This window comes from Macaca nemestrina, chromosome 7 (assembly GCF_043159975.1).
Source record: "Macaca nemestrina isolate mMacNem1 chromosome 7, mMacNem.hap1, whole genome shotgun sequence".
NCBI classification, from domain to species: domain Eukaryota; kingdom Metazoa; phylum Chordata; class Mammalia; order Primates; family Cercopithecidae; genus Macaca; species Macaca nemestrina.
The window spans coordinates 143,724,930-143,752,520 of NC_092131.1; the positions used below are offsets into that span (position 1 = coordinate 143,724,930).

The following is a 27,591-nucleotide window of genomic DNA, read 5'->3' on the forward strand; positions in this document are numbered from 1 at the left end:
TCTGGAGAAAAGTCAGGCTCTTACCTGGTTTCAGGCTTTGTCCATGGGCACTTGATTGGATAAAGATGCATAAAACCAAGAGAATGGAGAAACACTGGGGACTTATGTCCATTTCTCCGTTTCACCCGGGGTCCAGGCTTTCTTGCTAATTTCTGAAGCCAAAGAGACCAGAATGCCTATTAGATACTTTGTTAGGGAAGGCTGCCCATTAATAATTAACCTCTCAACATGTTATCCACTGTTCAGACACTTTCCTTACTGCCCCCAACCGCAAATCTAATTATATCTATTTTAAAAAGGTCGATTTACAGAAGTGCTTCTTATCCTGACACGTTTTGAGAATAAAATACCTTGTTATGTATTCTTACCTTTTGGGGCCAAGGTCAGAGTTCCAAATTAATCAATTTAAAGCTACTGTGTTGTGTTTGGAAATTCTGCCAAAGGTCGGGGTAGGTGGCTTCCACGTGGCTTCCTAAGCCTCCCTGTGACAGTGCTGCAAGGGGGATGCTGGCTCAGGAAGGTGGTGTTTCAAATGGCAGGCTAAGCCCAAAGGAAAAGAAAAGGGCCCTGCCAAGCCGAGAGCCCCCAGAGGGTCCAAATTTCTGTTGGGTTCAGTGAAATTGGTGATGCTTGTGGTCAAAGCGTGGGGGGGCAACGTTTCTACAACTGAAAGGGACAGAAAACCCTTCACCCTCATGTCAAAAGGAGTTGATGGGGAAGCAAAGATGCCCTTGCCAAGTGACTCATTGAGAGGTGATCCTAGAGCAAACACACTTCTTCCGTCTCCATGTTCGTTAATGTTCCAGCTGTGTAGAGGACGAAAAGTAAGGCCACTCAGCAAAATCAGGTGGGGAAAAGGCTACCATAGATGGCTTTTGTGATATTTTTGGGCCTCTAGTTTTATTTTAACTTTCTTCATTTGTTCAACATTTTTTTATTTTGGCATGACTACTATGTGCCAAGCCCTGTTGTAGGCATGTGGGATATAAAAGTCCTTATGTATCAGTGGAGGTGGGAGGAGTTGGATAACAGACATCATAAAGAAGAGATTTAGGGCCTGGTGCAGTGGCTCACTCCTGTAATCTCAGCACTTTGGGAGGCTGAGGTGGGCGGATCACGAAGTCAGGAGTTCGAGACCAGCCTGACCAACATGGTGACACCTCATCTCTACTAAAAATACAAAAGTTAGCTGGCCATGGAGGTACGTGCCTGTAATCCCAGCTACTCAGGAAGCTGGGGCAGGAGAATCACTTGAACCCGGGAGGCGGAGCTTGCAGTGAGCTGAGATCGCGCCACTGCACTCCAGCCTGGGCGACATAGAGAGACTCTGTCTCAAAAAAAAAAAAAAAAAAAAAAAAAAAAGAGATTTATGTAGACTGGTAGAATGCAATGAGAATCACCCCAAGAAAAGCATGGGGTTGGAGAGAAGAAGGTGGGGATTTTAAGCAGAGTGATTAGAGTGAATTGCATTGGGAAGTTAAACTTTGAGCAAAGGTTTGAAGGAAGTGAGGGAGTTGCCCCTGTGGACCTCTTGGGGAGGAGAGCTATGGGCAGTCCGTGCGAAGGTCCTGAGGTAGGAGTATGCCTGGCGTGCTCCAGGAATAGTAAGGAGGCCAATGAATGGGGAGACATTGTAAGGACTTTGATTTTTATACAGTGACATACAGTGGGGGCGACTCTGAGCAGAAGGGTGATATGATTTGTATTATAGTTTTAAAATATCACTCTGGTTTGAGCCAGGGTGCAGTGGGGAGATCTGTTAGGAGGCTATTACAGTGACACAGTGAGAGGTGATGGTGGCTTGGCCCAGCATGGTAACAGGGCAACTGGGGAGTGGTGGATGGGTGCTGGATATATTTGGAAGGTAGAGCCCACAGGATTTTCTGACTGCTGAGTTACAAGATGTGGGAGACAGAGAGGAGTTGAGGATGACTTCCCGGTTTTCAGCTTGAACAAGTAGATTAATGGGGTTGCTGTCAGCTAAGAAGGGAAAGCTGTGAGTGAAGCAGGTCTGGTGGGGGAAGATCAGAGATTCAGCCTTGGCCACGTGGGGCTTTGAGATGGCTCTTAGATATCCAAGTGGAAATGTTAAGTGGGCAAAATTAGATAACATGGTAATTATTGCCTGGACGAGCCTCATTCAAAGGGTCTTCTGAAGCCACCAGCAGACTTGGACGATCTTGACCCAGTCTGAAGCTGTGTTCTGTCCTATGACTGTATGTTCCTCCCAAGCCCTGCAGCTTGCGGACCATCCGTCACATAAACAATTTCTTTTTCTTTTCTTTCTTTCTTTCTTTTTTTTTGAGACGGAGTCTTGCTCTGTCACCCAGGCTGGAGTGCAGTGGCGCAATCTCGGCTGACTGCAACCTCCGCCTCCCAGGTTCAAGCGATTCTAGTGCCTTAGCCTTTAGAGTAGGTGGGACTGCTGATATGTACCACCGCACCTGGCTAATTTTTGTTTTTTTAGTAGAGACGGGGTTTTACCATGTTGGTCAGGCTGGCCTCTAGCTCCTGACCTTGTGATCTATCCGCCTCGACCTCCCAAAGTGCTGGGATTACAGGTGTGAGCCACCGCGCCCATCAGATATACAATTTCTGAGCAAGGACTTCTGCCCTGGGTACTTGGCTGGCTCCTGCACAGTTAAGCAGAATCTGAAAGTTCCACTTTTTTTTTCCTATAAAGCTGGCATGGAAAACCAACTGACTACCCATCTCGGGCTCCTCTCCCCTGTGCCCACCCTCATCTCCTCTCCTCTGGGTAGTGACAGTAACCACTCCCACTCCCCATTTTATTCTGGACATAAACTCTTCAAAAGACACCACTGAATCCAAGTGCCTCTGAAATACCAACCCTGTGCCCCCACCCGCCCCCCACATTTCTGCAGAGTACACTTTCTTACCACTTTCTGCATGGTAAGAACACTTTCTACATGGGAAGAAGCCTTCAACATCATTTCTAGCTCTTGTAGTTCCTTTGCTTGAACCACCCAACATTCCTCTAACATCATCTCATGCCAACTCAAACTCTATGAGGCTCTCCTGGAAAATGACAAGGAGGAGTGGGTACCTGTCCCCTTTCGGGGTGGTGTCTGCTTTCACCTCTACCTAAGCTCTTCCAGCCTGCCCCATCACCAGATCCAAACTTCCAGTGGTGGTTTTAATGCCCAAGCTCTGTTACGTTTTCTTGAAGCTGACCATGGAGGCTACTGGGAGGGAAGAGGGGAGGACGTCACGGAGTATGAGGTTTCCTGAGCTGGGGGCCTATCTACTTGCTGTGTATAATATTATATAACCTTAATGAGTTCAATCTCCTCACCTATAAAATGGGGACAACATGTGTCTGTGATAATATTTTGAGATATCAACTTATTTTTCTCCCAAACTGTCTCCCTTCCACTTAAGAGGGGCAAAGTAGAGAGAAGTTTACAAATCGTTTTTCTTCCAAAAATATAGGAACTTAGGGCAAGTGAATTTTATTTATTTTATTTTATTTTATTTTATTTTTGGAGACAGGGTCTTCCTGTGTTGCCCAGGCTGATCATAAACTCCTGGGCTCAAGTGATCCTCCTGCCTTAACCTCCCAAAGTGTGGGCAGGTGAATTCTAGCCAACAAAGAAAAGCAAAAGGCTAAAATATCTTGAAAGTATATGAAGGAAGAAGGAACCCCTCACCTTTCTATCACTAGTAAGACAGTCTTTTGGGCTTTGCAGGTGGTGTGGAAGGGGGAGGTTTGTCTATGGGTCTGAGAGCAGAGGGGACAGTCCCTTGCTTCCCAGAAATCCTGCTGGAAGAGAGGAACCTAGAGAGGAAATGGCTGTGTTGGCAGATGGGCAAAAGATACACCTGGCTTGATGTAGGGCAGGAGAGCAGTGAGTGTCTGGGGCCAGCAGGTCATGTTGATGGGAGGATGGACCCCTCAGTGGCCACCAATGTGGACCGATGACGGAGGACTAGGTCACACTCCCCTCACCCCATGCCTGGCTATTGTGTTGGTCCAGAACTATGGCATAACTACTGGGGTTGGGGGTGGTGTGGGAAGAAGAAATCCAGAAGACCTGAAAACAGGGGTTGGGAGTGAGGAATTTAGATGGGTTACAGAGAATAGAGAAATTTATTGCACATCAGAATCTGTGCACTGAAATTAATACCTCTACAAACAGAGGTATGCTATGAATATTAGAGATTTGTGTGTAAGGTATCCAGCCAAGTGCCTGGTTCATAGTAGAGGGTCAATAAATTATAATGACCTATTTTGTGGGCAATATACTTAGCAGTCAAGAGTCCATGCTTTGAGGCTGGGTGCAGTGGGCAGTGGCTCACACCTGAAATCCCAATGCTTTGGGAGGCTGAGGCAGGAGGATCACTTGAAGCCAGGAGTTTGAGACTAGCCTGGTTAACATAGCAAGACCCCATCTACATAAACATAAAAACCAAAATATTAGCCTTGTGTGGTGGCACATACCTGTAGTCCTAGGTACTTGGGAGGCTGAGGCAGGGAGATTGCTTGAACCCAGGAGGTGGAGGCTGCAGTGAGCTATGATCACAACACTGTATTCCAGCCTGGGTGACAGAGTGAGACCCTATCGCTAAAAGAAAAAAAAAAAAAAAAAGAGTCCAGCCTTGGGAATCCGACAGATACAGGCTCAAATCCCTGATCTATCTCTTGTACTTATTAGCTGAGTGAACTTGGATAAGACATTGTGACTGAGCTTTAGTTGTCTTCATCTGTATAATGGGACTAATAATGCCTCCCTAGTCTGATTAAGTGAGGCAATGCATGTGAAACCCTCAGCAATCCTAGGCCACAGGAAATAATTAATGGTAGCTGATATTATTATTTTTTTTAACGTTTAAATTCACTGAGGGGATCATGAGGGTGTCCAGGAGGTGGATAACGATAAGACCACAGTGATATAATTGTAGCAAAAAATGTAGGGGGCAGGAAAACACAAGGGTTTGGATCAGTGGCTCCAAAATCCAATTGAGCATCAGAATAAGAGTCAGCTACAGAGCTCAGACAAAGGACAACTTATGGGCCCATCCCAGGAATACTGAGTAATGGAATCAATACCAGGGTCAAGGCCTGGAGAACCTTCATTTCAAAAAGTTCTCCAGGTAATTCTTGGTCACGCAAAGTTTGAGAACCATTGCCTCAGAATGGTGCTTGAGAGATCTATTGGGGCACAACAAAAAAATAATATAGACCTTTCAGATTTTTCTTTGTATTTCCTTAGAAGTTCATGTTTGTGCATGTATAATGTTTATAGTATATAAGTACTATGTAATTTGCACATGGTACTATGGAATATACTAGCACTATATTATTTATAAACAAATAAATAGATATTGGGGAGAGTCGTCAAATTAAAAAAAAAAATGCTTATAAAGATGTGTTGTCAAAAAATGGGTGAAGCCTCTGCCTTAGAGAGACAGAATGGCTCCCAGGGCCGCGAGACCTGACTGTCATGTGCTTGACTCCAGCCATGCATCTGAACAGTCAGTAGATCCATTCATAGCATCTTTGGTCATTTTCATGCCCAAGGAAGCCCAGCAGTTTCTTGAGGCCTCTTCATTTCCTATTAGCTGAAGAGGAGGCAAGCCTGAGCCTCTTAGAGTTTGGAGCCTCCAATGGAGCGATCAGCATGGTGCATGTTAGTAGAGCCCTTTGGCTTCTTCCTTTGCAATTCTTATTTTTTGAGATGAAATCTTGCTATGTCACCCAGGCTGGAGTGCAATGGCATGATTCTGGCTCACTGCAACCTCTGCCTCCTGGGTTCAAGCGATTCTCATGCCTCAGCCTCCCTAGTAGCTGGGATTACAGGCGTGTGCCACCACACTCAGCTATTTTTTTTTTTTGTATTTTTAGTAGAGATGGGGTTTCACCATGTTGGCCAGACTGGTCTAGAACTCCTGACCTCAAGTGATCTGCCTTCCTCGGCCTCCCAAAGTGCGGGGATTACAGGCATGAGCCACCATGCCCGGCCTCTTCCCTTTGCAATTCTTTAAAGACTTTCTATTTTGGGTGACACTGCACTCTGGTCTGCAATCCTCGATCTAAAGTAATAATGGTTTTATAATTAGGTTTTTAAACATTGCCCAGTTCTTGCTCTCTTTTAATTTGCAGAGCTTCTTGAATAAATAAAGATTTCAAGAGACTGGCATTTGATGACCCGAGAATGACCTTTTTCTTTAGTGTCATGGTGATAAAAAAGTTAATTAGGAGAGAAGAAACAGACATTTTACAAGGATAAAGCAAGCAGATCCCAAGAGGAAGAGGCCAGGGGACCAAGGTGAAGTTCACTGATGACAGAAACAGAATTTTATACCCAGAATCAGGTTTTCTTCTTTTCGTCTTCAGGAACTGGGATATCTTACCTGAGAAACGCAGGCTTTTGTTGGTGTTCTAATAAAATAATTCTTGAAACAATAAAATTTGTCACTGTTATTTCCCTAATTTTGCAGTTGAGATTTAAGAGGTTAGGAACAGATACCAAACTGCATCTCACCAGTAAAAGGCAGAGAGAGGAGAAGTCAGGGGATCTTAACAACCACAAATCCTTAATCCCTGTATATCTGGCTTTCTCTGGGACTGAATCAGGCTTCTCTGCACATCAGCCTAGTCCACTTCCAAGATGAAATGAATTTCCTTGGATCGTGTTATAGGAAAATGACTCTATCCTCTTTACTCCTGCTTGGAGCCAGGCTGCCATGAGGAGAATGACCAAGTTTTTATTGGGTCACTGACTGATCTGTGTGGACATTCTTGCACCATGTGGAAATATGGCAAAACAAGTAGGTAAACCTTGTGAATTTGAGTTGGCCTAGAACGTGTCCTCATTTGGAAAGTGGTTGGACTGGAGTTTAACCTTTTCCTTATCTGTGTTAGAAAAAAAAAAAAAAAAAGACCGAATAAACAAACGAAGGGTGAAAACAAGATTGCAGAGGACATTTTAGACTATTTGGAAGGATTAGGTGTTTCAAGCATTTCAAATAGGTATTTATTCATCCAAGATTTTCACGCCTGGTGACCAGGGGTGTCTTCGCATCAGCTCTGCCTCCAACTAGTTGTGTGACCTTGGGCAAATTCTGTAACCTATCTCTGCCTGTCAAATGGGATTATGAAGGTTAAATAATGATCACATGAAAATGCTTAAAAAACTCTCTGCATAGACAAGCCTCATTTGATTTTCTTAACCAATGAGGTAGGAATTATTTTCCCCATTTTACAGGTGAGAAAACTGAGGCTCAGTGATGGCTCATGCAAGGTCACATATCTAATCAATATAGATTGGATAGAAGGATGCTAGGTCCCTGGAAGATCTAATATTCTGATTCCCTAAGTCTCAAGTTATGCAACTAGAGAGCAAAGAGTCGAGATCTCTTTTCTTCCTGTTTTTATGTTTCCTGGTCTGTGTTGGCCCACGGACACTCCTTATCAGGATTTCAGCTGCCAGATTGTAGAACAATTGGGAAAACCATCATAACAACAACACTCCCCTAGAACCAGAGCAGTCTTTTTTATGACTAGATACTGTGAAACCAATAATGCATTTTATGATCTTAGAAATTCCAGTAGAATGGAAAACCTATTTTCTCTCTTTGTATTCTGCTTTGAAGCAAAAGGAAATAAAGATTTAAGTTGGCTTTGAACACCACATAGATAGTGAATATTGTTGGCTCTGTCAAGTTTGCCCAGGGTTTTCGCCTTTGTAGGGAAGATGGGGAGTATAGACTAGGATTCATGATGTGTTTAGTCTGTGCCTGCTTCCTCCAGCTTCTGGGATGCTGGTCATACTTGGTGAGCGGTGACCATGCTGGCTCCCGAGGGAGACTCCCCCCGAGCCATGAACTGAAGTAGCTGCTTGCAGCAAGCAAGGGCACAGTTTGGGGAAGGGGGCACCAGCACACTGGCTCTCTCTCTGGGTCCTAGTGCTTCCAACCATGGGATGTCGAGGGGCACAGTCCTCACCCTGGGTATCAGGCAGGGCTGGGCACTGGTCAGATTGCAATGGCCCAGGCCTCCCTGCAGTAGGATGCCACATCCTCATCTCACAAAGGTCTGCTGAGTTTAGCACACGGAATACACGGCTGCAGGAAACCAGGACCTAATTCCACTCTCTTCATTCCCAGTGATGGGTTTTGGGTTCTGAAGAGCTGCCAATGAGTCATCATTTTTCTGAAGACAGGGTATCTTGCTGACATGGTTCATCATTGATTCCTAGGCAGGCCTGAAAGTCAGGAGTTAACAATTCAGGAGCCAGCCTCCAAAGTGCCTGCACAGTGCCAGAATCGTCATGTGATCTCATTCACACTTCAGGAAGAGTCCTGTGATGTAGACATGACTTTTCCCTTTGAATAGAGGGAAGCTGAGGCTCAGGGCGATTACTGAATTGCTCACATCCGTACCGTAGTAAGTGGTGGAATGGGACTTGGATTATGTTTGTTTGACTTCAAAGTCCATACAACAAAAAGTAGTTTTGCCAAGTACAGTAGGGATTGGCTGCGAGATCTTTGTGTATCAGTTGCTTAAAAGATGGAATTGTGTCATGCTCTTGCTCTGCGTATAAAGACATATATCATGTGTATTTCATTTATATATGAAAGGGAGTTTATTAAGGAGTATTGACTCATACGATCACAAGGTAAAGTCCCATGATTGGTCGTCTACAAGTTGAGGAGCAAGGAAGCCAGTGGTGGGTCAGCCCGAGTTCCCTAACCTCAAAAGTAGGGAAGCCGACAGTGCAACCTTCGGTCTGTGGACAAAGGCCAAGAGCTCCTGGCAAGCCACTGGTGTAAGTCCAAGAGTCCAAAAGCTGAAGAACTTGGAGTTTGATGTTTGAGGGCAGGAAGCATCCAGCATGGGAGAATGATGCAGACCGGAAGACTCAGCAAGTCAACTCCTTCATGTTTTCTGCCTGCTTTATTCTAGCCAAACTGGCAACTTAGATTGTTAGACGGTGCCCACCCAGATTGAGGGTGGGTCTGCCTCTCCCAGTCCACTGACTCAAATGTTACTAATACCTCCTTTGGCAACACCATCACAGACACACTCAAGAAAACTATTTTGCATCCTTCAATCCAATCAAGCTGACACTTAATATTAACCATCACATCACATGTTTATTATTATTTTTAAAACAAATGTTCTCAAACCTTTTCTCAGCTACTTAATGGAGATAGCTCTGAGATAAAGTACGAGACAGAGCAGAAGTTAGAAATAATAGAGACATTATAATCGGACAGAATCATATAATTTATATTCCAATTACTTTTCCTCAATCAACAGTAAAGGAGACCAGTCAGGAAGAGGGAACCGGGGTCTTTGGCCATGATGCTTTGTCCTGGACAGAGCAGTGTTTGAAAGGAAGTTGTCAGGATGAGGCTGTGCTGCCCAAGACCCAACTGAGACCATCATCAGTTATTCAATTACTCCTGAAGCCATTCATTAGAGTTAGATCATGCCTGGGGTCCTTCAGAAAGTAACAAGCAAGATTCTTTTGATATGCTTTCATAATTCCATGAAGAGATAATTCTTTAAAAATGAAGGTAAAATCATGACTCTCAAATATAAAAATGAATACATGATAAATATTTTACTTAACTAATTAATGAGGAAACTGATAAGGGTGTTGTAACCAGTTTGAAGGAGAAGCCAAAACACACACACAAATTTATAAGAGTAAAGAAATGTTGCAATGAATGTACAAATGGCAAATGGATGCAAAAGTAGCTTTTTCTGCAGTGTGGGAGTGAAGCTGGTGGAACCTCTACAGGATAGGACAGAATTTGCATTTTGCATTGCTATTGTCTGCAATTTACAGAGTTGCAAAATACTTCAAGGGCAATGAAAGCTAGAATCTCATAACTCAGGGAGGCTGTGCTGTGTGTAGACAATGTGTCCTTTTCCATGGAAATACAAAATTTCCCCTTTATTTAGTATTGTTACAAAATGATTAAGTATTTAGCGACAGAATTCTGATGATAACAGGATAAGGTTCTTTCTGGAGGAAAAAGCTGTCTCTTGCTGCATTTTTACCTCCTGAGTGAAGACTCTGATCACTGAGAACTGGATTTCCAGGCTTGGTTTCTCCGTTTTTAGTCCCAGTAAGCAGGCAGATTATTTAATAGCTGGCACCTCAGTTTCCTCATTTTAAAATAGGAGTAGTAAAATTATTTGCCTCACAGGGCTTGCGGGGAGATTAAATGAGAAAAACATGAATTGTGCATACCATAGTGCGCAAGAAATACGTATCAGCTTATGAGTGTGTTTTTTTTATTACTGCAGTTTTTCGGCATGCTTTTTATTTCTCCCGTCCCTCACCTGCTCCTTCCCTTTCTTGTTTCCTGCCCATTTAACTGAAATAGTAAAGAATAGGAGACTTATTTACAATGTTTTAAAGTATAGATAGAGTCTATGCTTCCTGTTCTTGATTTTAAAACTAACTGCCTAAGTTGTTTTGTGTTCCTTTCTATTTAAAAAAGAAAGCAAGCTGGGTGTGGTGGCTCAGGAGTTTGAGACCTGCCTGGGCAGCATAGTGAGACCCTGTTTCTATAAAAACTTAAAAACCCAAAAAACCAGTGTGGCAGTGCACAGCTGTAGTCCCAGTTACTTGGGGGGCTGAGGTGGGAGGATGGCTTGAGTCCAGAAGGTCAAGAGTGCAGTAAGCCATGATCATGCCACTGCACTCTAGCTTTATAGAACAAGATCCTGTCTCTATCTAAACAAACAAACAAATAAACAAAACAAAAAACAAAAAAAAAAAAAAGAAAAGAAAAATAAAAAGCACCTTTACCCCCAATATTTGCTTTCTTGTTTTTGAGTAATTCTTATCACCTAGCTTAGCCCAGCTAACCCTGAATTTAAACACGTGATTCATTTTCTCATGTTATATAATTAATCACCAGAGAAAACGGTTGAGAGAGTGGGAAAGGCCCTCTTTGGGGTCTTCTCAGCCCAGCTGGGGATAGGAGGCCAAGGCCAGGAGGTAACACACTGGAGCCACAATGTCCAAATCTCCTCAGTGAGCCTCTCCCCCATCTGCATACTCAGACCCCAGGGGCCGTGTCTACTGGCCAAAGAGTATGTGAGCAGCATGTGCCCAGCACCAGAGAAAACTCCATTCAGCCCTGCCCAGAGGAGTTGGTACAAACGTGCCTTTGCAAAGTTTGTGTTTCACTTTTGGGTCTGATAGAGGGGGAGTTCTTCAACCTCAGAGGGGAATGCCTGGACGTCTAGGGTCAGGGTGCCTGATGGATTGACCCTATCAGCTCCACTTTCAATTCTGGCACCCCAAGAAACTTCCAGATGATTCGGGTGAAGATCCCAGGATCTTCCCCTTTGCTCAGCAGCCTGGATTCTTCGAGGAAAAAGAAAGCATTTGAGCAAGGGTTGGGGAAGAAACTTCACCTCTGGGCCAAGTTCAGGGATAGGAGGACAGAGCTGTAGTGGTGTCTAGGCTTTCTTTACATGTATGGCAACTGGAGTGACACCTGGAGATAGCCATCTTCACTCCACAGTTCCATTCCTATCACCAAATCTGTCAGGTTCTGCGGAGGACTCCTAGAGAGCAAAACATGCTTTCCACACGTTAGCAAACAGCATGATACGATCTCAGGGGTCAGCCAGGAGCAGAACACAGGGAGATGCATACAGGGCTCCCTGCCTCCGGGACTATTTCTTTTTGCTACATACCATCTCTAAAGCAAAATTGCTTGTTTTAGCTCTTGATGAAAATGTTCCTTGTCCATTTTCCACAGGCAATGCATACAGAGGAAGGAAATGGCAGGTTGTTCATATGTAGCAAGATCCACACTTGGCCAAACCTGGGGTCACAGAGATGGACATGGAATTGAGGGCAGAAGATCTGGGTTGGAGTCCAGCACTGCTTTAGGTAAGTCATAACCCTTATACGACGGGGAAAATGAAACCTGGGATGCCTACCTCACAAGGTCATAAGGATAAGAGATGACGCTGGGTGCGGTGGCTCATGCCTGTAATCCCAGCACTCTGGGAGGCCGATGCGCATGGATTACTTGAGGTCAGGAGTTCGAGACCAGCCTGGCCAACATGGTGAAACCCTGTCTCTACCAAAAATACAAAAATAAGCTGGGTGTGGTGGCGTAGGCCTGTAATCCCAGCTACTCGGGAGGCTGAGGCAGGAGAATCACTTGAACCAGGGAGGTGGAGGTTGCAGTGAGCCAAGATTGGGCCATTGCACTCCAGCCCTGGGAACAGAGAGAGACCTTGTCTCAAAAAAAAAAAAAAAGAAAAAGAAAAAAAAAAAGAAAGAAAGAAAGAAAGAAAGAAAATGTAGTAGAAGAAGAAGAGATGGTAGATGCCCAAAAGTCCTTAAGCAATGAAAAGACCCAGGTGAGGCAGAAGCCCCAGGCTAGGATGAGTGGATGGGTACATTGGTGGAGCAAAGAGATCTTGAGACTTGGGGACCCAGGAAGTTCTACTTTCCGGCATCAGACTGGAGTACACCTTCTTGTCCCAGATTCCCAGGGTGACCACCAACAGAGGGGCAGCTCTGGCTCCTGGCAGGGCAGGGCTCTCTGAAGTACCCACCTTCAGTGGGCTGTCTCACAGTAATTCCTTCAGGCTTTGGAGATGATGGTCAGGGCCAGCTGGGCTCTGGTGGCCTGCAAGTGAGCTGAGGGCTACTGCAATTAGACAATTCCTGGGGACCTCACTGGTAAGCCCTGGAGGATCAAGCCTGGATGCTTTGTTATTGCATAGGGGTTAATATAATGACCAAGTTCACCTTAGGCATCTCTCTGACTGTCTTTGCTGGTCTCTCTTTCCTTCATTGCCCTGTCTGATTGAGGTCAGAGTCCTTGAATGACCCTCAAGGCACCGCCACCCCACTCCCAGGAAAACCTGTGCTCTGGCCTGTGTTCTCCCTGGAGCCCATGCCGAGAGAGCCTGTGGCTCCTCTCACTTGCGTAAGTAGGTGAGATCCTCCAAACACTGCCTGTGGGTGGAAAAGAGAAGGTGTCAAGGGACTGAGCCCTGGGTGTTCCAACATTTAGAAGTCAAGGAGATGAAGAGGAACCTTTCTGCTTTAGCCAAATTACTTCTTCAGAATTGATTTTTGGCCGGGCGCGGTGGCTCACGCCTGTAATCCCAGCACTTTGGGAGGCTGAGGTGGGCGGATCACCTGAGGTTGGGAGTTCAACACCAGCCTGACCAACATGGAGAAACCCTGTCTCTACTAAAAATACAAAAAAAATTAGCCAGGTGTGGTGGCGCATGCCTGTAATCCCAGCTACTCGGGAGGCTGAGGCAGGAGAATGGCTTGAACCTGGGAGGCGGAGGTTGCAGTGAGGCAGAGATCGCGCCATTGCACTCCAGCTTGGGCAGCAAGAGTGTGAAACTCCGTCTCAAAAAAAGAAAAAAAAAAAGAAAAAAAGAATGAGTTCTTAGTGGTAACGTTTCTGGTAAAAGGAAATGAGCAATATGGTTATAAATGAATGTACGGATAAATTTCCAGGCAGCTCCACCATCAATGGATATCAGCATTTGACATTTTTTTCTTGTTGTTCCATTAGAATATGTAAACCAGCATCTCCAGACTGCTTCCCTTTACATTTCTTTGATTTCTGGCGAGAATTAACATTTCCTCACGATGTTTATCTAATTGCAAGTTCCTTATGGGAATTGTCCTGTCTTTGACCCATTTATCTTTTGGAATCTTGACATTTATTTTACAAATTTGAATTAGTTATTTATGATAGATCTTAATTCTTTGTAATGTTTGATAGAAATATTTTCCCTCTTAAAAAATCTTTAGTAATGCTAATTTTTATAGTGCAATCATTTCAATTGCTTCAAAGCTGAGAAAGTTAAAATTCCCCCAGAGAGCTGATAAACTCTCTTTCCAATTGTCTGCAAGTTCTATCATGATTAGATTTTATATTTAAATCTTTAATCAACCAGAGCTTATTTTGTTGCATGTTTTATTTTAATGACTTTTCTATTATAAAATCAATAAATGTTTATTATTGTAAAATAGGAAAATAAAGAAGAATAAAAAGAAAAACATAAATAGATCTGTGATTTCACATTTAGAGATAAGCACTATTGACATTTTGATGTGGATATCCCCAAGTCATTTTTTCTATGTATACATTTATTTACAAAAATACAACTGTAAACACACTGTACAAACTGTTTAAATACCTGTGTATTAAAAACACATTAATGGCATATTTCAGGGGCATTAAATATTCTTTTAAAACATTATTTTAAATAGCTACAGAGTACTGTTACACTCTATAGATGTACCATAATTGGCTTAATTCCCTATTGTTTTTTTCATTAACTTTATTTAAGATCTCACTATTATGAACAATGCTACTATAAACATATGCATAAATCTTGGTCCCCATGTATGATTATTTTCTTTGTATAAATTATTTTTTTAGTAACTTAAAAAAATTTTAGATTCTGAGGGTACATGTGCAGGTTTGTCACATGGGTATATTGTGTGATGCTGAGGTTTGAGCTTCTAATGGTTCCATTGCCCAAGTAGTGAACACTGTACCCAATAGGTTTTTTTCAACCTTTGTCCCCCTCTCTTTCTCATCCCTTTTGGAATGCCACTGTCTATTATTTCCATCTTGATGTGCATGTGTACTCAATGTTTAGCTCCCATTTGTAAGTGAGAACATGCGGTGTTTATCTGTTGTTGTGTTAATTTGCTTAGGATAATGACCTTCAGCTGTAGCCATGTTGCTGCAGAGGATGTGATTTTGTTCTTTTTCATGGCTGCATAGTACTCCTTAAAAATAATACTACACATCATATATGTACCACATTTTCCTTTGTATAAATTTCTTAAAGTAGAATTGCTAAGGCAAAGGTTTTATATCTAGGTATCTATATCTATCTATATATTTTGCCTTTACATATATACTGCTACTTTAAGTAAATTTCTGTCATTTTAAGTACTCATTAACAGTGAATGTACTCCTCTTCTGTCCTGTCCTCCACCCTTGTTAACATTAGCTATTAACATTTTTGTAATTTTATGCTAAATTGATAAGGTAAAATGGTATGTGCATTTTTTTAATGTTTCTTTAAAACCAGTGGGTTGAAGTTGAATTTATCACCACTTCCATTTTTATTGCCTTTTTTCTTTCTTATCTGTTCATGGTATTTATATATTTTATGTACTTTATAGGTTTGTATATTTTTTATATGTTTTCAAAATTGGGGTGCTCACTTAAGAAATTGTAATGAGTTCAAACACACACATGTGTACAATGCATAGTTTCGAATACCATCTACTTCCCAGCTCCATCACATCCTAACATTTTGTCATTTTTGCTTCCTATTTTTGCTAAAAAGTAGAATGCTGTACCAGTATAACTGTGTGTCTCTTCTCAAGCCTGGTCTTATTTTTCCTGTCTCAGAGGCAACGTCACCCTGAGTTTGATGTCTATCATTCTCATCTTTGTGTGCGTGTGTTTGCAGCATATGTATGTAGCTATGAAATATATACGGTAGTTCCTCAGTGTCTGTGGGGGCTTGGTTCCAGGACCACCCACAGATTCTCAAGTCCCTGATACAAAATGGTGTAGTGTTTGCACATAACCTATGCACATTCTCTCATATGCTGTAAATCACCTCTAGGTTACTTATAATACTTAATACAAAGCCTATACATCGCTTTGTTTGCCTGGTTTTAACATGGTACTCAGGATGTGGTGAATTCAAGTTTTGCCTTTTGGAACTTTGTGTAATTTCACCCCCAAATATTTTGCATCCTTGGTTGATTGAATCCATGGATGTGGAATCTCATGGATATAGAGGGCTGACTGTACCATTATTTTACATGTTTTCAAACTTTTATACTCTACACATCTATCTGAAACTTGTTTTGTCACTCAGCAGTGTATTTTCAAGATTTATCTCTGTTGATAAAACAGCTACAAATGGTCCCATTGTATGAATGTATCAGAATTTGTTCACTGGGTTGATGGATACTTGTGTTGTTTAGTTTTTTCATTTTACTATTATAATATTGCAGTAGACATTGCATCATCCACAAGTGAAAGCTTCTAGAATTTACTCCTAGAAGTGAAATTGCTGGATTGTAAGATATACGTCCCGTCAGAGTTAGTGAGATGTTGACAATTTATTCTTCAAAATGGTTACTCCTGTGAACATATCGTTGGCAAAATGTGAGTGTTCCTTCAATTTTTCCACCTCATCACCAACACTTGATGGTGTCAGATTATTTAATTTTCACCAGTTTGATGGATGTAAAATGGTATCTCATTGTTTTAATTTTAAACTTTCTGATTACTGGTGAGGTCGAACATTTTCTTATGTGCGTGATTGTTCGTTCAAATTTCTGTTGCTGAGAATAGCTTATTCATATATTTTGCCTGTATTTCTATTAGTTCATTGCAAATATCCTCCCAGTTTGCGTTTTGTCTTTCATATCGCCTGTAATGTCGTGTTTCACAGGGTTTACATTTTTGTTTAATGAGATTTATACAGTCTTTCCCTTCAGGAATATCCTTAATGTCTTCATTTCTTCAATTTTCCTTTTTTTTTTTTTTTTTTTTTTGAGATGGAGTCTCGCTCTGTCGCCCATGCTGGAGTGCAATGGTGTGATTTCTGCTCACTGCAACCTCTGCCTCCCGGGTTTAAGTGATTCTCTTGCCACAGCCTCCTGAGCAGCTGGGATTACAGGCACACACCATCACACCCAACTCTTTTATATATATATATTTTTCAGTAGAGACGGGGTTTCACCATGTTGGTCAGGCTGGTCTCGAGCTCCTGACCTCGTGATCTGCCTGCCTCGGCCTCCCAAAGTGCTGGGATTACAGGTGTGAGCTACTGCGTCCAGCCCAAATAGTAATTCTTTTACAAAAGATACTCTGTGATTTGTTATAATCTTCTGGCATCAGTAGAATTTACCTTAATTAATGACTACATGCTATTGTTTTAATTTATAGCTGCATTTTATAAGCTCAGTTAAAAATGATTTTTCTGCCTATGCTCCTTGAGGAACCCATGGATCGATAAAATTTATTGATCAACAAAATTTAGCAAATGGTATGCACAAGCCATTCCTGCCTTTCAGGTAGATGTTGCTAATTGCCTGCATTATTTTCTTCATTTGTGTATTCATATATTCACTTAACAGCTGTTTTGGGAAAATCTGCTAATGTCCTTGAGCCTGGTTCTAATCATTTCAAGCCAGTTTTACTGGAATTGCACTTGTGCACATTTGCCATCCTAAGACTGTGTGTTTATGTGTGTGTGTGTGCCTGTGTGGTATTTCTTACAGGTTTTTGGATGGGGATAATACTCATCTCTTAGAATGAATTGGGTGTCAGATCTTGTTTCTGTGATTTGGAACTGATTACATAATACAGAAAAATCTGTTTGAGTATGTAGTAATATTGTTCAGTAAATTTGTTGAGGTCATAATATTTCTTGTGGTAGATGAGATTTTTTTAAATAACAACTTTTCAGTTTCCTTTGCCTTCATCATTATTTTCATGTTACCTACATCTTCTCTTGCCAGTTTGTATTTTGTGTTGTCCATTTGGCTAAGCATTTCAAGTTGATTATCATAAATCGTGCATTGCAATCATTTATATTTTAAAATCCTTTATATCAGTTGTTAAATCATTGGCCTTGTTTTTAATTTTGTTGATTTATACCTTTTCTTTTGTTTATTATATTTCCAAGGGGTTGATCTATCTTGTAATCTTCTCACAGAATGAGCATCTATTTATTATTTCCACTGATTTCCTCTTTTCTAGTTTATTTCTGCTCTTATTCTTTATTATTGTCTCTCTGTTTTCCTTCATAATGACTGTCTTCATAAGATTTTAAGTCAAATGCTTATTTCATATTTCTAAAATAAAAGCACATAGATTTATGCCTTAACTTCTGGGCCCTGATTTATACAAAGCCCCCTCCCTTTTGATATGGGGTGTTTTCAATTTTATAAACATCGCAAAAGTTATTATCATGTTCTTAATTTTCTACTTCAGTGATCCTTAACGTTTTTGGCACCAGTTTTGCAGGAGACAATTTTTCCATGAATGGGGGTAGGTGGGCGATGGTTTCAGAATGATTTGAGCATATTGCATTTATTGCACACTTTATTTCCATTACTATTACATTGTTAATATATAAAGAAATAATTATATAACCGTAATCTACTCACCATAATGTGGAGTCAGTGGGAGACCTGAGATTCTTTGCCTGAAACTAAATGGTCCTGTCTGGGGGTGATGGGAGACAGTAACACATCATCAGGCATTAGATTCTCATAAGGACCATGCAATCTAGAGTCCTCGCATACACAGTTCACAATAGGATTTGCGGATGCTATGAGAATCTAATGCCCCCGCTGATGCGACAGGAAGTGGAGTTTAGGCGGGAATGTGACTGATAGGGAGCAACTGTAAATACGGGTATAGCTCCGCTGCTCACCTCCTGCTGTGTGGCCGGGTTCCTAACAGGCCACAGACTGGTACTGGGGATTGGAGACCCCTGTTCTACTTGAACTTGTAGTTTAGGAAAGTTTTTGTGGTTGTTAGACATTGATACCCATTAATTTGTTGCTGCTGTAAATTTTTATTAATATTTTAATATAATTTTAAACTAATAGAAATGTTAAAAGACTAGTATGAACTCCTATACACCTTTTACCTAGGTGCACTGTTGGTTTGTATTTTTCCCTAGTTATCATTCACTCTGTCTCTATGTATATGTGAATGTTTTTCTGAATGATTTGAGAGTAAGCTGCATACATATATATATACCTAAATACTTCAATATATATTTCCTGACACAAATATTTTCTTTTGTAAAATTAGAAATTTAACAGTAAAATCAGGAGATTTCATATTGATACCATATGATTAATCCCACCATTCACATTCAAATTGTCAGTTATTCCAATATTGTGTTTTTTATATATATATAAAAAACATATATATAACATATATAAATATAAAATATATATGTGTTTTATATATGTGTGTGCATATACATGTATATATGTATATATGTAGAAAGACAGAAATTGGGGGTATTTTAAAATTTATAATGACAGGCAAGCGACTGAGATGGCTGCATGCCTATGGCAATCACTATCTGTAGGCCACCCAAGCATAAATACTTATTTTCTTCTTGTACCCCGTTTTTCAGAAGTTCATGTTTATTTTCATCTTTACTATTTTTTATTATTCATATACTATATATTCATAGTAGAAAAGATAAAGCAATATAACAAAAATTGGCAGAAATATACAGATATGCATAGAGATAACCACTGTTAGTATTTAGATGAATATTTTATAGACTTTTGCTTTCAATCAACAAAAATTCTAGACACTTTTTCTAGTTAAATATGAGTACATTAAAAATGGAGTTATATTGTACGGCCGTGGTTTTAACTCTCTTTTAAGTCTTAGTTTATTTGACATACTTCATAGGTAATCTTCGTAACAACTTAGCAAAGTAGAGCCACATTTTTAGATGAGGAATCCAAGGTTCAGAGAGGTTCAGTAAACTGCCCAGGTCACACTGCAGTAAGGAATGGAGTTTATAATCTAAACCCTGAACTGTTTGCTGCAAAGGCTCTTGGTTAGATTATTCTTTTGCCTGAGGCTCCTTTCATTGCTTTTACTTATTCACATTTAGTTTTATTGCATGTGGTGAGAAAATATGTATATTTTTTCCTCTTGATTCAATTTTTGGGGCCTTATTTGAGAGTTAGTATATATGTACCAATGCCCACAGATGGAAAAAATGTATATTCTATGTTGGTATTGAGTTCAATGTATGTGTATTTGTTGTAACTTATCAATTGTATAACATAACCTCTATTGTCTATTTTTGTCACATCTTCAATGTCTTCCAAATTTTTGTCTATTTAAATTTGTCTTTATTTTTTAATACTGTCTATTTTTTTCTTAGCCTTGAAATCAATTAAACTCTCCCATTACAATTGCTTGTTTTTTAATCTATTTCTCTTTGCATTTCTAACTTTAGTAATCTCTGTCTTCACAGTTAATTTTATATTTTTTATCATAATCAGGAGCTTCTTTGTATCCTCTCCCTATGTTTTTGGCTTCAAAATCTCTTTTATATGCTATCAACTTTACCAACTGTTTTCTTTTTGTTGTATGAGTTTCCTCATAAAACCTTTTTATTTTAGCATTTCTGCATTTTTTTGGTAACAGATTCCTATTTTTAAAAAACATACATATTGTTGGGTCTTATGTTTTAATCTAACATGAGAATTTGTCTTTTTAGAAATCAATGGCCTAAATGTATAAAGTTCTTTGGGGTGAAGCTAGTGTATTGATATGAGATGGGCTCCCAGCTACTAGCTGTGGACCTTCTACAAGTTCCTTAAATACCCCGTGAGGAAGCTACTTACAGGCATCTTTATCTGGAAAATCATGTTAATAAGCATACCAACGTGAGAGAGTTGCTTCGAAGACTAAATGAGATCAAGAGCACTTACAAATAGAAGCATATTAAAGCATATTAAACTGATTATTTGTAAAATGCAATTGTCAATATTTGCTATTGTAGACATTATGTCTGGAAATACCATTCAAAGCAAGTTTCTTGGCAATTATAAAGCAAGTTTGTTAAACGATGATCTATGCTCAAAATGGGGATAATCAGTTCTATACTTTTCTCCAACCATATTTTAAATTTTTCTTTGAGATAATGGAAATAACTTACAAGAAAAACTGCTGAGAAGCAGTGGTCCAAAGCCCTTTAGAAGCTCTCAGGGTTCAGTTCAAGTTGTCCATCTCCATTTCTGGCTGTACCTGGAGCTTCAGAGCTTGACTTACATTCAGCCATGTCAGGAATCACTCACTGCCTTGCTTTCCATTTAGTTAATTAAGTGCTTAGGTTTACGAATAAGTTATTTGCTCTCATGACGGGTATGGAAGCTGCAGGCTTTGCTGTGCCTCGGCAATTCTCATCAGGCGTGGAAAAACTGAAACTAAGAAAAACCAAGCAAGCAATGATAGATTTTCTACTTCCTGGATTGTGTGACTTGCTCATCCAATGAAAGGCAATGAGGGTGGGGGCGGGGGGCAACCAGAGATGAGGACTGATTCTCAGCTTGTGGTTCTCCTCAGCAGTCCTCCAGCCCCTGCAGAGCTGGAACCTCTGCATCAGTGAAAGCTGCTAGGAATTCAAAGGGCATTCACATTCACTTCTGCTCCTCAGGATCAGAGGCAGTGAGGAAAGCTAAAAAAAAGTCTGAGGTTTAAATTGGAACCCATTTTTAACTTTTCAAATGTTCTTAGTATTTTAGGATCCAGAAAACCTTAAATCAGACAATTCTATATTACCAAACTGAAGACTAGTCTATCATATCATAATCTGATATGCTCCAGACTGACCTGATTTAGTCTTAGTTGTATGAACTTCAAACCTCTGATGGCTTCTATCTGATCACTCAGAGGAAGCTGCAGGTCCGTTTCCCATCTGAAGCAATAGAGGCACCTTTTTTTTTTTTTTTTTTTTTTTTTTTTCTCTTTAAAAACTTCTCTGAGAATAATCTTCATCTGGTGTCTTGTTACACAAATGTTTCCAAGTCCCTCCCTAGAGATTCTGATTCAGTGGGTCTGGAATGGGGCTTCAGATTTGTGGTCTCTTTTTTGTTTGTTTGTTTGTTTGTTTGAGACAGTGTCTCACTCTGTCATCCAGGCTGGAGCGTGGCGGCGCGATCTTGGCTTCCTGCAACCTCTACCTCCCAGGTTCGAGTGATTTTCCTGCCTCAGCCTCCTGCGTAGCTGGGACTACAGGCACACACCACCACACCCAGCTAAGTTTTGTTATTTTTAGTAGAGACAGTGTTCTACCATGTTGGCCAGGCTGGCCTCAAACTCCTCACCTCAAGTGATCCACCCGCCTCGGCATCCCAAAGTGCTGAGATTGCAGGCATGAACCACCGTGCCCAGCCAGATTTGTGTTCTTAACCTTAGCTTGGGCAACAATGGAGTAGACTGAGGGGATAGATTCTACTTTTAGAATTAGAGAGCCTTGGGCTCAAGTCCTGGGTCTTTCACTTGCTCATTATATGGTCTTGCACAAATTACTTAACCTTCGTCAACCTCATCTGAAAAACAACTGGAGACAAAAACATCTATCTCAAAGTGCTGTCAAGAGGATTAAAATAACTCTAACACCCTTGATAGCGTCCACTTTTCTCAGTATTGCTAACTCGTTTCTACCCAGGTTAATTTGAAGATTATCTGTGAATTTATTTAGCTCACAGCCATAATGTTTTTTACTTATTTTCCCTGTTTATTTGTTATATATTTGTGAAGCTTTTACTGTGTGCAGGACGCTGGGGTTTTTAGAACCCACTGAGCACTCCTGATGGTATCACCTGCTCACACGGTCCATCTCAGGTTGTGTTTTTGTTTTTGTTTTTTGAGACAGAGTCTCGCTCTGTCTCCCAGGCTAGTGTGCAGTTGTGGGATCCTGGCTCACTGCAACCTCCACCTCCCAGGTTCAAGCAGTTCTCCTGCCTCAGGCTCCCAGGTAGCTGGGACTACAGGCATGCACCATGATGCCTGGCTAATTTTTGTGTTTTTGGTTTCACCATGTTTGCCAGGCTGGTCTCGAACTCCTGATCTCAAGTGATGTGCCCGCCTCAGCCTCCCAAAGTGCTGAGATTACAGGCATGAGCCACTGCGCCCCACCCATCTCAGGTTTTTGAAAGTACTACCCAACTTTCTTGTGTGAACAACTCTATCTAGCAGGCTCTTAGTTATTTGTGAGCTTCTTAGACTAGGAAAGCCATGTCCCTATTCCACCTTTGTACCAGAAATTCAATTTTTCTGGAATCTAATCATGTGTACATTTTTTTTCCAAAAGAAAATATATATAAAATTATTCAATTTGATTTTACACAGAATATGTTCTACGTACTTTGCATTGTGTAAACTTGTCTCTTTTTGGACACAGAAACCTTTCTACTTTTCCCCCTCCCCTCATAATAGCAAGAATCCAATGGATTTTTGATGATTATATGTATGTTTTCTTTATATTTAGTTTTGCTTCAAAAGAATGTAAGCACTTTTAAAAGATACAAACAATGCAAGACATTAAGAGGAAAATTTAGGTAGAAAAAAAGCATGGGAAAAATATAGTGAATTGATAAATGAAATTACACTTCAAATACATGTTGTACAGTCTTTTATACTTCCCAGTGATTGGCCAGATATTTGGCTCTGAACTCTCTAGCACTCATTGCAAACCCTCTGCAGACAAAAGATGGAGGTGATGATTCTCAAGCCATATAGATGATTATTGGGCTCATCATCTATATGAGTCTTGAACTTTGTTTTAACTTTTCCACTGGCCCAAGACTTTGGGTCCTAATCAACATTAGGGTCATTAAGAGTCTACAGAAGGGTCATAAGTACCATGGAAAATGATGTGCTCTCCAATCTTCCAGCCAAACACAAAATAGATCAGGGAATAAGGAGGCCTCTTGCTGCAGAGGAGATGATAGCCAGGTGGAAGAGCTGGGCCAAGGATCAGCCAATCTTCTGGTCCGGAAACTGTAACCATGGCAACAGTAGTGAAGGCAGCTCTATTTCCATCAGCAGTGACACCCTTAAGAGGTACCGGCAGAGAGAGAAGCCTATTGTACATCTGGGCAAGAGTCTAGGTGAGGGAAGTTCATGTAATTTTTAAGCATAATCGTTGGGAGAAAATAAACAGCCTCTTTCATGTTAACCTTGCAAACTCAAATAGACAAAGTGAAGGCCAATGACCGGCGGTACTGCCTGGCTGAGGCTGGGTGTGAGTGCCTTGCATAGGAACCTATAGACTGCCTCAGGTTTGCCTTTTATTCTCTTTACTTTCTAGTAACAGTGCTCACAGAACTTCCAATAAGCAAAGCCCAGAGGAGGATAGTTGCTTTTGAAGCCACACTCTTGTCTGCCTCATTCATTTCAAACAGAGACACTTCTGAAAGAGATGAAGGCCTGTGTACAAACAACAATGCCCACTGCATTCTGTTGCCTTTAGCTGTGATGTGGTGGCTTTTGATTCTACACAGAAGGTCCTTGTTTCAGACACTGATTGATGGATCTTCTGAATGAAGGAGGCAGCAAGAACAAATGAACAAGGCTCCCGGTAAGGCGAGGTGCTTCAAGAGGATAGGCTGGAAAGCACTTAAAATAAAAGGTAAACACAAGCCTCCACAAAAGCAAAAAAATACCAAGGCACTGAGCTCTGAGTGGTTGATAATTTGTAGTTCCTAAGGATTTCCACACATTTGTGCAAACACATATAAACTCCTTGGAGAACTCTGACCTGGAATTTCAGACTTTTTGGTGGAGGAACCAAAAGTTAAACCCAAATAGATTTCATAAAACAGGTAAGACTAATTGAAATGAAGAGTATTAGAGATCTGAGTCTGGTTTGAGGCAGTGAAACAGAAAATAATGCCATGAAAGAGCAGGTGATGGGGTGTCTCCGTCTCAGAGAGGGATGTGATTTTTCACTAGAAACCCATGGAAAGCTACATAAAGGCTCATTCTAAACACCATGGACAGTGTTAGGACCTGCTGTGAGGAAGCTGTATGACATATGCCTCCTTTCTCCATCAACCCTTGTCCTTCTGTATTGCCTAATAGAAACAAACCAGTGAAAAATCCACATGAGAAATCTGGCTACACTCAGTTCTTTTGCAAGAAAACACTATCAAACTCCCTGTGAGTCTGCATTCTTCATAGTCCCTCGGGGACCGTGGTGCAGGCTGAGGAGATGGGGTGGGGATAGTGAGGCTGGAGGGAGAGGAAGGGAAAGTTAAAAGAAGCAGGCATCCTTGTCCTGACTAGTGATTTTTATATACTATGTTCTTATAAAAAATAATTTTCACCAGCTAGACGATGTTCTATTGTTTAACTAAATTAGGGGTGTTAAAATAGAGATCATAAGAATGATGGAATGGACTCTTTGTGGCAAAAAGATACTAAATTATAAACAAGACCCAAGGCCATGCCAGGGTAGGGTTAAGTCACACATCTCAACAGTTAAAGAATAAACTAGGTTCTAACAGCTGCAAGGTTTTTCTTTTTCTCTAGCAGCTAAATAAGCACTGGCCACCAGAGAAGCAATGTTGAAATGATTGCAGCTCACCAACCACCAGACACTAACTGATCCAGCTCCCTACCCCTTTTCTGCAAGCCATAACTACTACTTTGATTGGATAAGAGACTGATTTCAGTAACTTTCTCCTGGTAAGAGTCCACTGAGCATAGACTGGTTCTGGCCAGTTTACAGAGGCTTGCACTGAGTGCCTTCCTGTCCTCTGCTTCACCTTTTGATATATAGGACCTAATTGCAAGGAATTTAAATGTTAAGTCTCTACCCCAAAGTGAACAGAGGACACATGTAACATGCATATTTGTTTACTAGGCATGTATGCACCTCCCTTCGGGAATATTCATTGCTCTTCCTATAACCTGTCGAGTATGTGTACTTAGCTAACCCATTCAGCACAAATTACTATTCTACTCTTTCCTCCCTCAAAGTGCCTGCTTTTGGTTTCTTCTGGAGGCTATGCTTTCAAGTCTATGGGATTTCCAGCCTGCAGGCTGCAACCCTTTATAAAAAACAAACCTCTCCTCTCCAATATTATAGCTCTGTGAATTTATGTTGACAGGTTAATAACTCAATTTCACAGAAAAAAATTAAATCAGACACTCTTTGTTGCCCACACAACAGCCATTCTCTCCTTTAACTTTTCACTTGCAGAGTCCTAGTTTTGATTGGCAGTCCTCCTATGCCTGTCATGATTCAGGGAACCTTGACCCTATCCTGAACTCCAGGAATAAGTCCTAATTACATATTTTTTAGTGGTAACTATGGTAGGTAAAATTTTAAGATGGTCTTATGATCTTTACCCTCTGCTGTTACATCCATGAGTATGGCAGAAGACTTATTATCTATATTACTATCTAAGCACATGAGCCCTCTTTGGCTGGTGGCAGAAGTGGGGAAGTCAGAGAGATTCAAAGTATGAAAAGGATTCAATGCATCATTGCTGGCTTTGAAGATGGAGGGTGCCAGGTGCCGGGACTGAGAATGGCCTTTGGCATTGAGACTGGTCCCTGGTTGACAGCCAGCAAGGCCATGGAGACCGCAGTCCTACAATTGCAAGGAGCTAAATTTTGCTCACAACCTGATTGGGCGTGGAAGTGAATTATTCCCAAGTCACTAGATGAGAGGTTGGCCTCGCTAACACTTTGATTCTAGCCTTGTAAGTACGTGAGCAGAGAACCCACTCAAGCCTTCCTGGACTTCTGACCTACATAGAACTGTGAGAAAGTAAGTGGGCATTGTCTTAAGCTGCTAAGTCTGTGGTTATTTATTTTGCATCAATACAGCAATAGAAAATGAGTAGAGCAACATGTAGAGAGTGTCAAGAAATCCAATCCATATTTCTCCTCAAGAGGAATTTGTTTTCAGCTCTGACTCTGACTAGGAATCAGAAAGAAACTGTGGATGAGTTATCTAATAACCCTGTTGACTTTTTTCCTTGTGCACACCACCACACACCCACTGTGAAGGTCACAAATACTGGATTCTTGCTTTCCTAGCCACCCTTGCTGCTGGAGTGGTCGTGTGACTGGGATATGCCTTTGGCCACAGACCTCTGAGAACACTAGATTAGAGCTGTAGCAGCCATTTTATAGCCATGAGGCAACAAGTCTAAGGATGGTAGAGTGGAAAGAAAGGACGGTCTTGTTTGTTTCATGACAATTTTGAGCTAAGGTGCCAACTCTGGAATTGCCTGCGTTCATATCTTTTGTTATATAAGATAATTAAATGTCTTTAATTATGTTAGTTGGGTTTTCTGTTGCTTGAAGCTGAACATGTCCTTACTAATACATTACCCTTCCCAACAAAAAGTATAGAAGGCAAAATGCAGAGACATCTGAGGTAGAGCGAGTACAGAGTTGACGATCAGGCTTTTGGCAGAAAAATTACATAGGTATTCAGGGACATGAAGACGAGTAGCCCTTGGGTGACATCTAGAACTATTAAAAACAAGTGAAATAGATACACATTGGGAGACTCCCATCTCAAGATGTTCTGTGACTCTCCGTTTTCTATTTTCTGAGATTCTTGCCCAATACAGAAGAGTACAGGTGGTCACAGACTGATGCTATACTAAGCTTTAGTCTTATGACCTTGGATCATTCCTCTGACCCCAGTGAGCATCAGTTTACTCATCTGCAGAGTGGGGATAGGACAATAACTCCTTGTGTCACTTGGTTTTGGGAGGATCAGATTTGCCTGTGTATGTGAACTTGCGTTGGAAGCTTTAAAAAACAGCTTTGGTGTGATGTCAGAACCTAGCTTGGTGCCTGACACATAGTAGGTGTGCTCATTACATATTTGTTGGATTACTGTGCTGTGCCTATTTGTTTATACCAGCTTTGTTTGCACTGCACCATGAGCTTGCTGTCTGACTAATTGCTCCATATAGCACCTACTCTAGATAAAACTTAAAGGATTTTATTAAATGCTTTCTTCTTGGCAGTGGTATA

At 41.1% G+C, this 27,591-nt stretch overlaps 2 protein-coding genes across 8 annotated transcripts in view; one reads left to right on the forward strand and one right to left on the reverse strand.

Moving 5' to 3' along the window:
* The window catches only part of LOC105489645 (lipase C, hepatic type), a 175,983-nt gene that overhangs the window by 141,370 nt on the left and 7,022 nt on the right, over window positions 1-27,591 (reverse strand). Inside the window, exons 1-2 of one of the 2 annotated variants that reach the window (XM_011754654.3) lie at window positions 20,741-21,005; window positions 25-152 (exon numbers count right to left, since the gene is read on the reverse strand). In XM_011754654.3, coding sequence (XP_011752956.2) covers window positions 25-112 — 88 coding nt within the window. In that variant the 5' untranslated portion in view covers window positions 113-152; window positions 20,741-21,005. Of the gene's footprint in view, window positions 1-24; window positions 153-20,740; window positions 21,006-27,591 lie in introns of those variants that run through there. The other variant, XM_071066784.1, reaches the window with a different exon arrangement.
* LOC105489632 (uncharacterized) overlaps window positions 1-27,591 on the forward strand; it is a 233,347-nt gene that overhangs the window by 39,780 nt on the left and 165,976 nt on the right. For 5 of the 6 annotated variants that reach the window (XR_011606030.1, XR_011606032.1, XR_011606033.1 and 2 more), the window contains one exon: window positions 11,758-11,891. Coding sequence is in view for 2 of the 6 variants with exons in the window: in XM_011754601.2 (XP_011752903.2) it covers window positions 11,758-11,891 (134 nt within the window). In the remaining 4 variants the exon portion in view is untranslated. Of the gene's footprint in view, window positions 1-11,757; window positions 11,892-21,721; window positions 26,828-27,591 lie in introns of those variants that run through there. The other variant, XR_011606031.1, reaches the window with a different exon arrangement.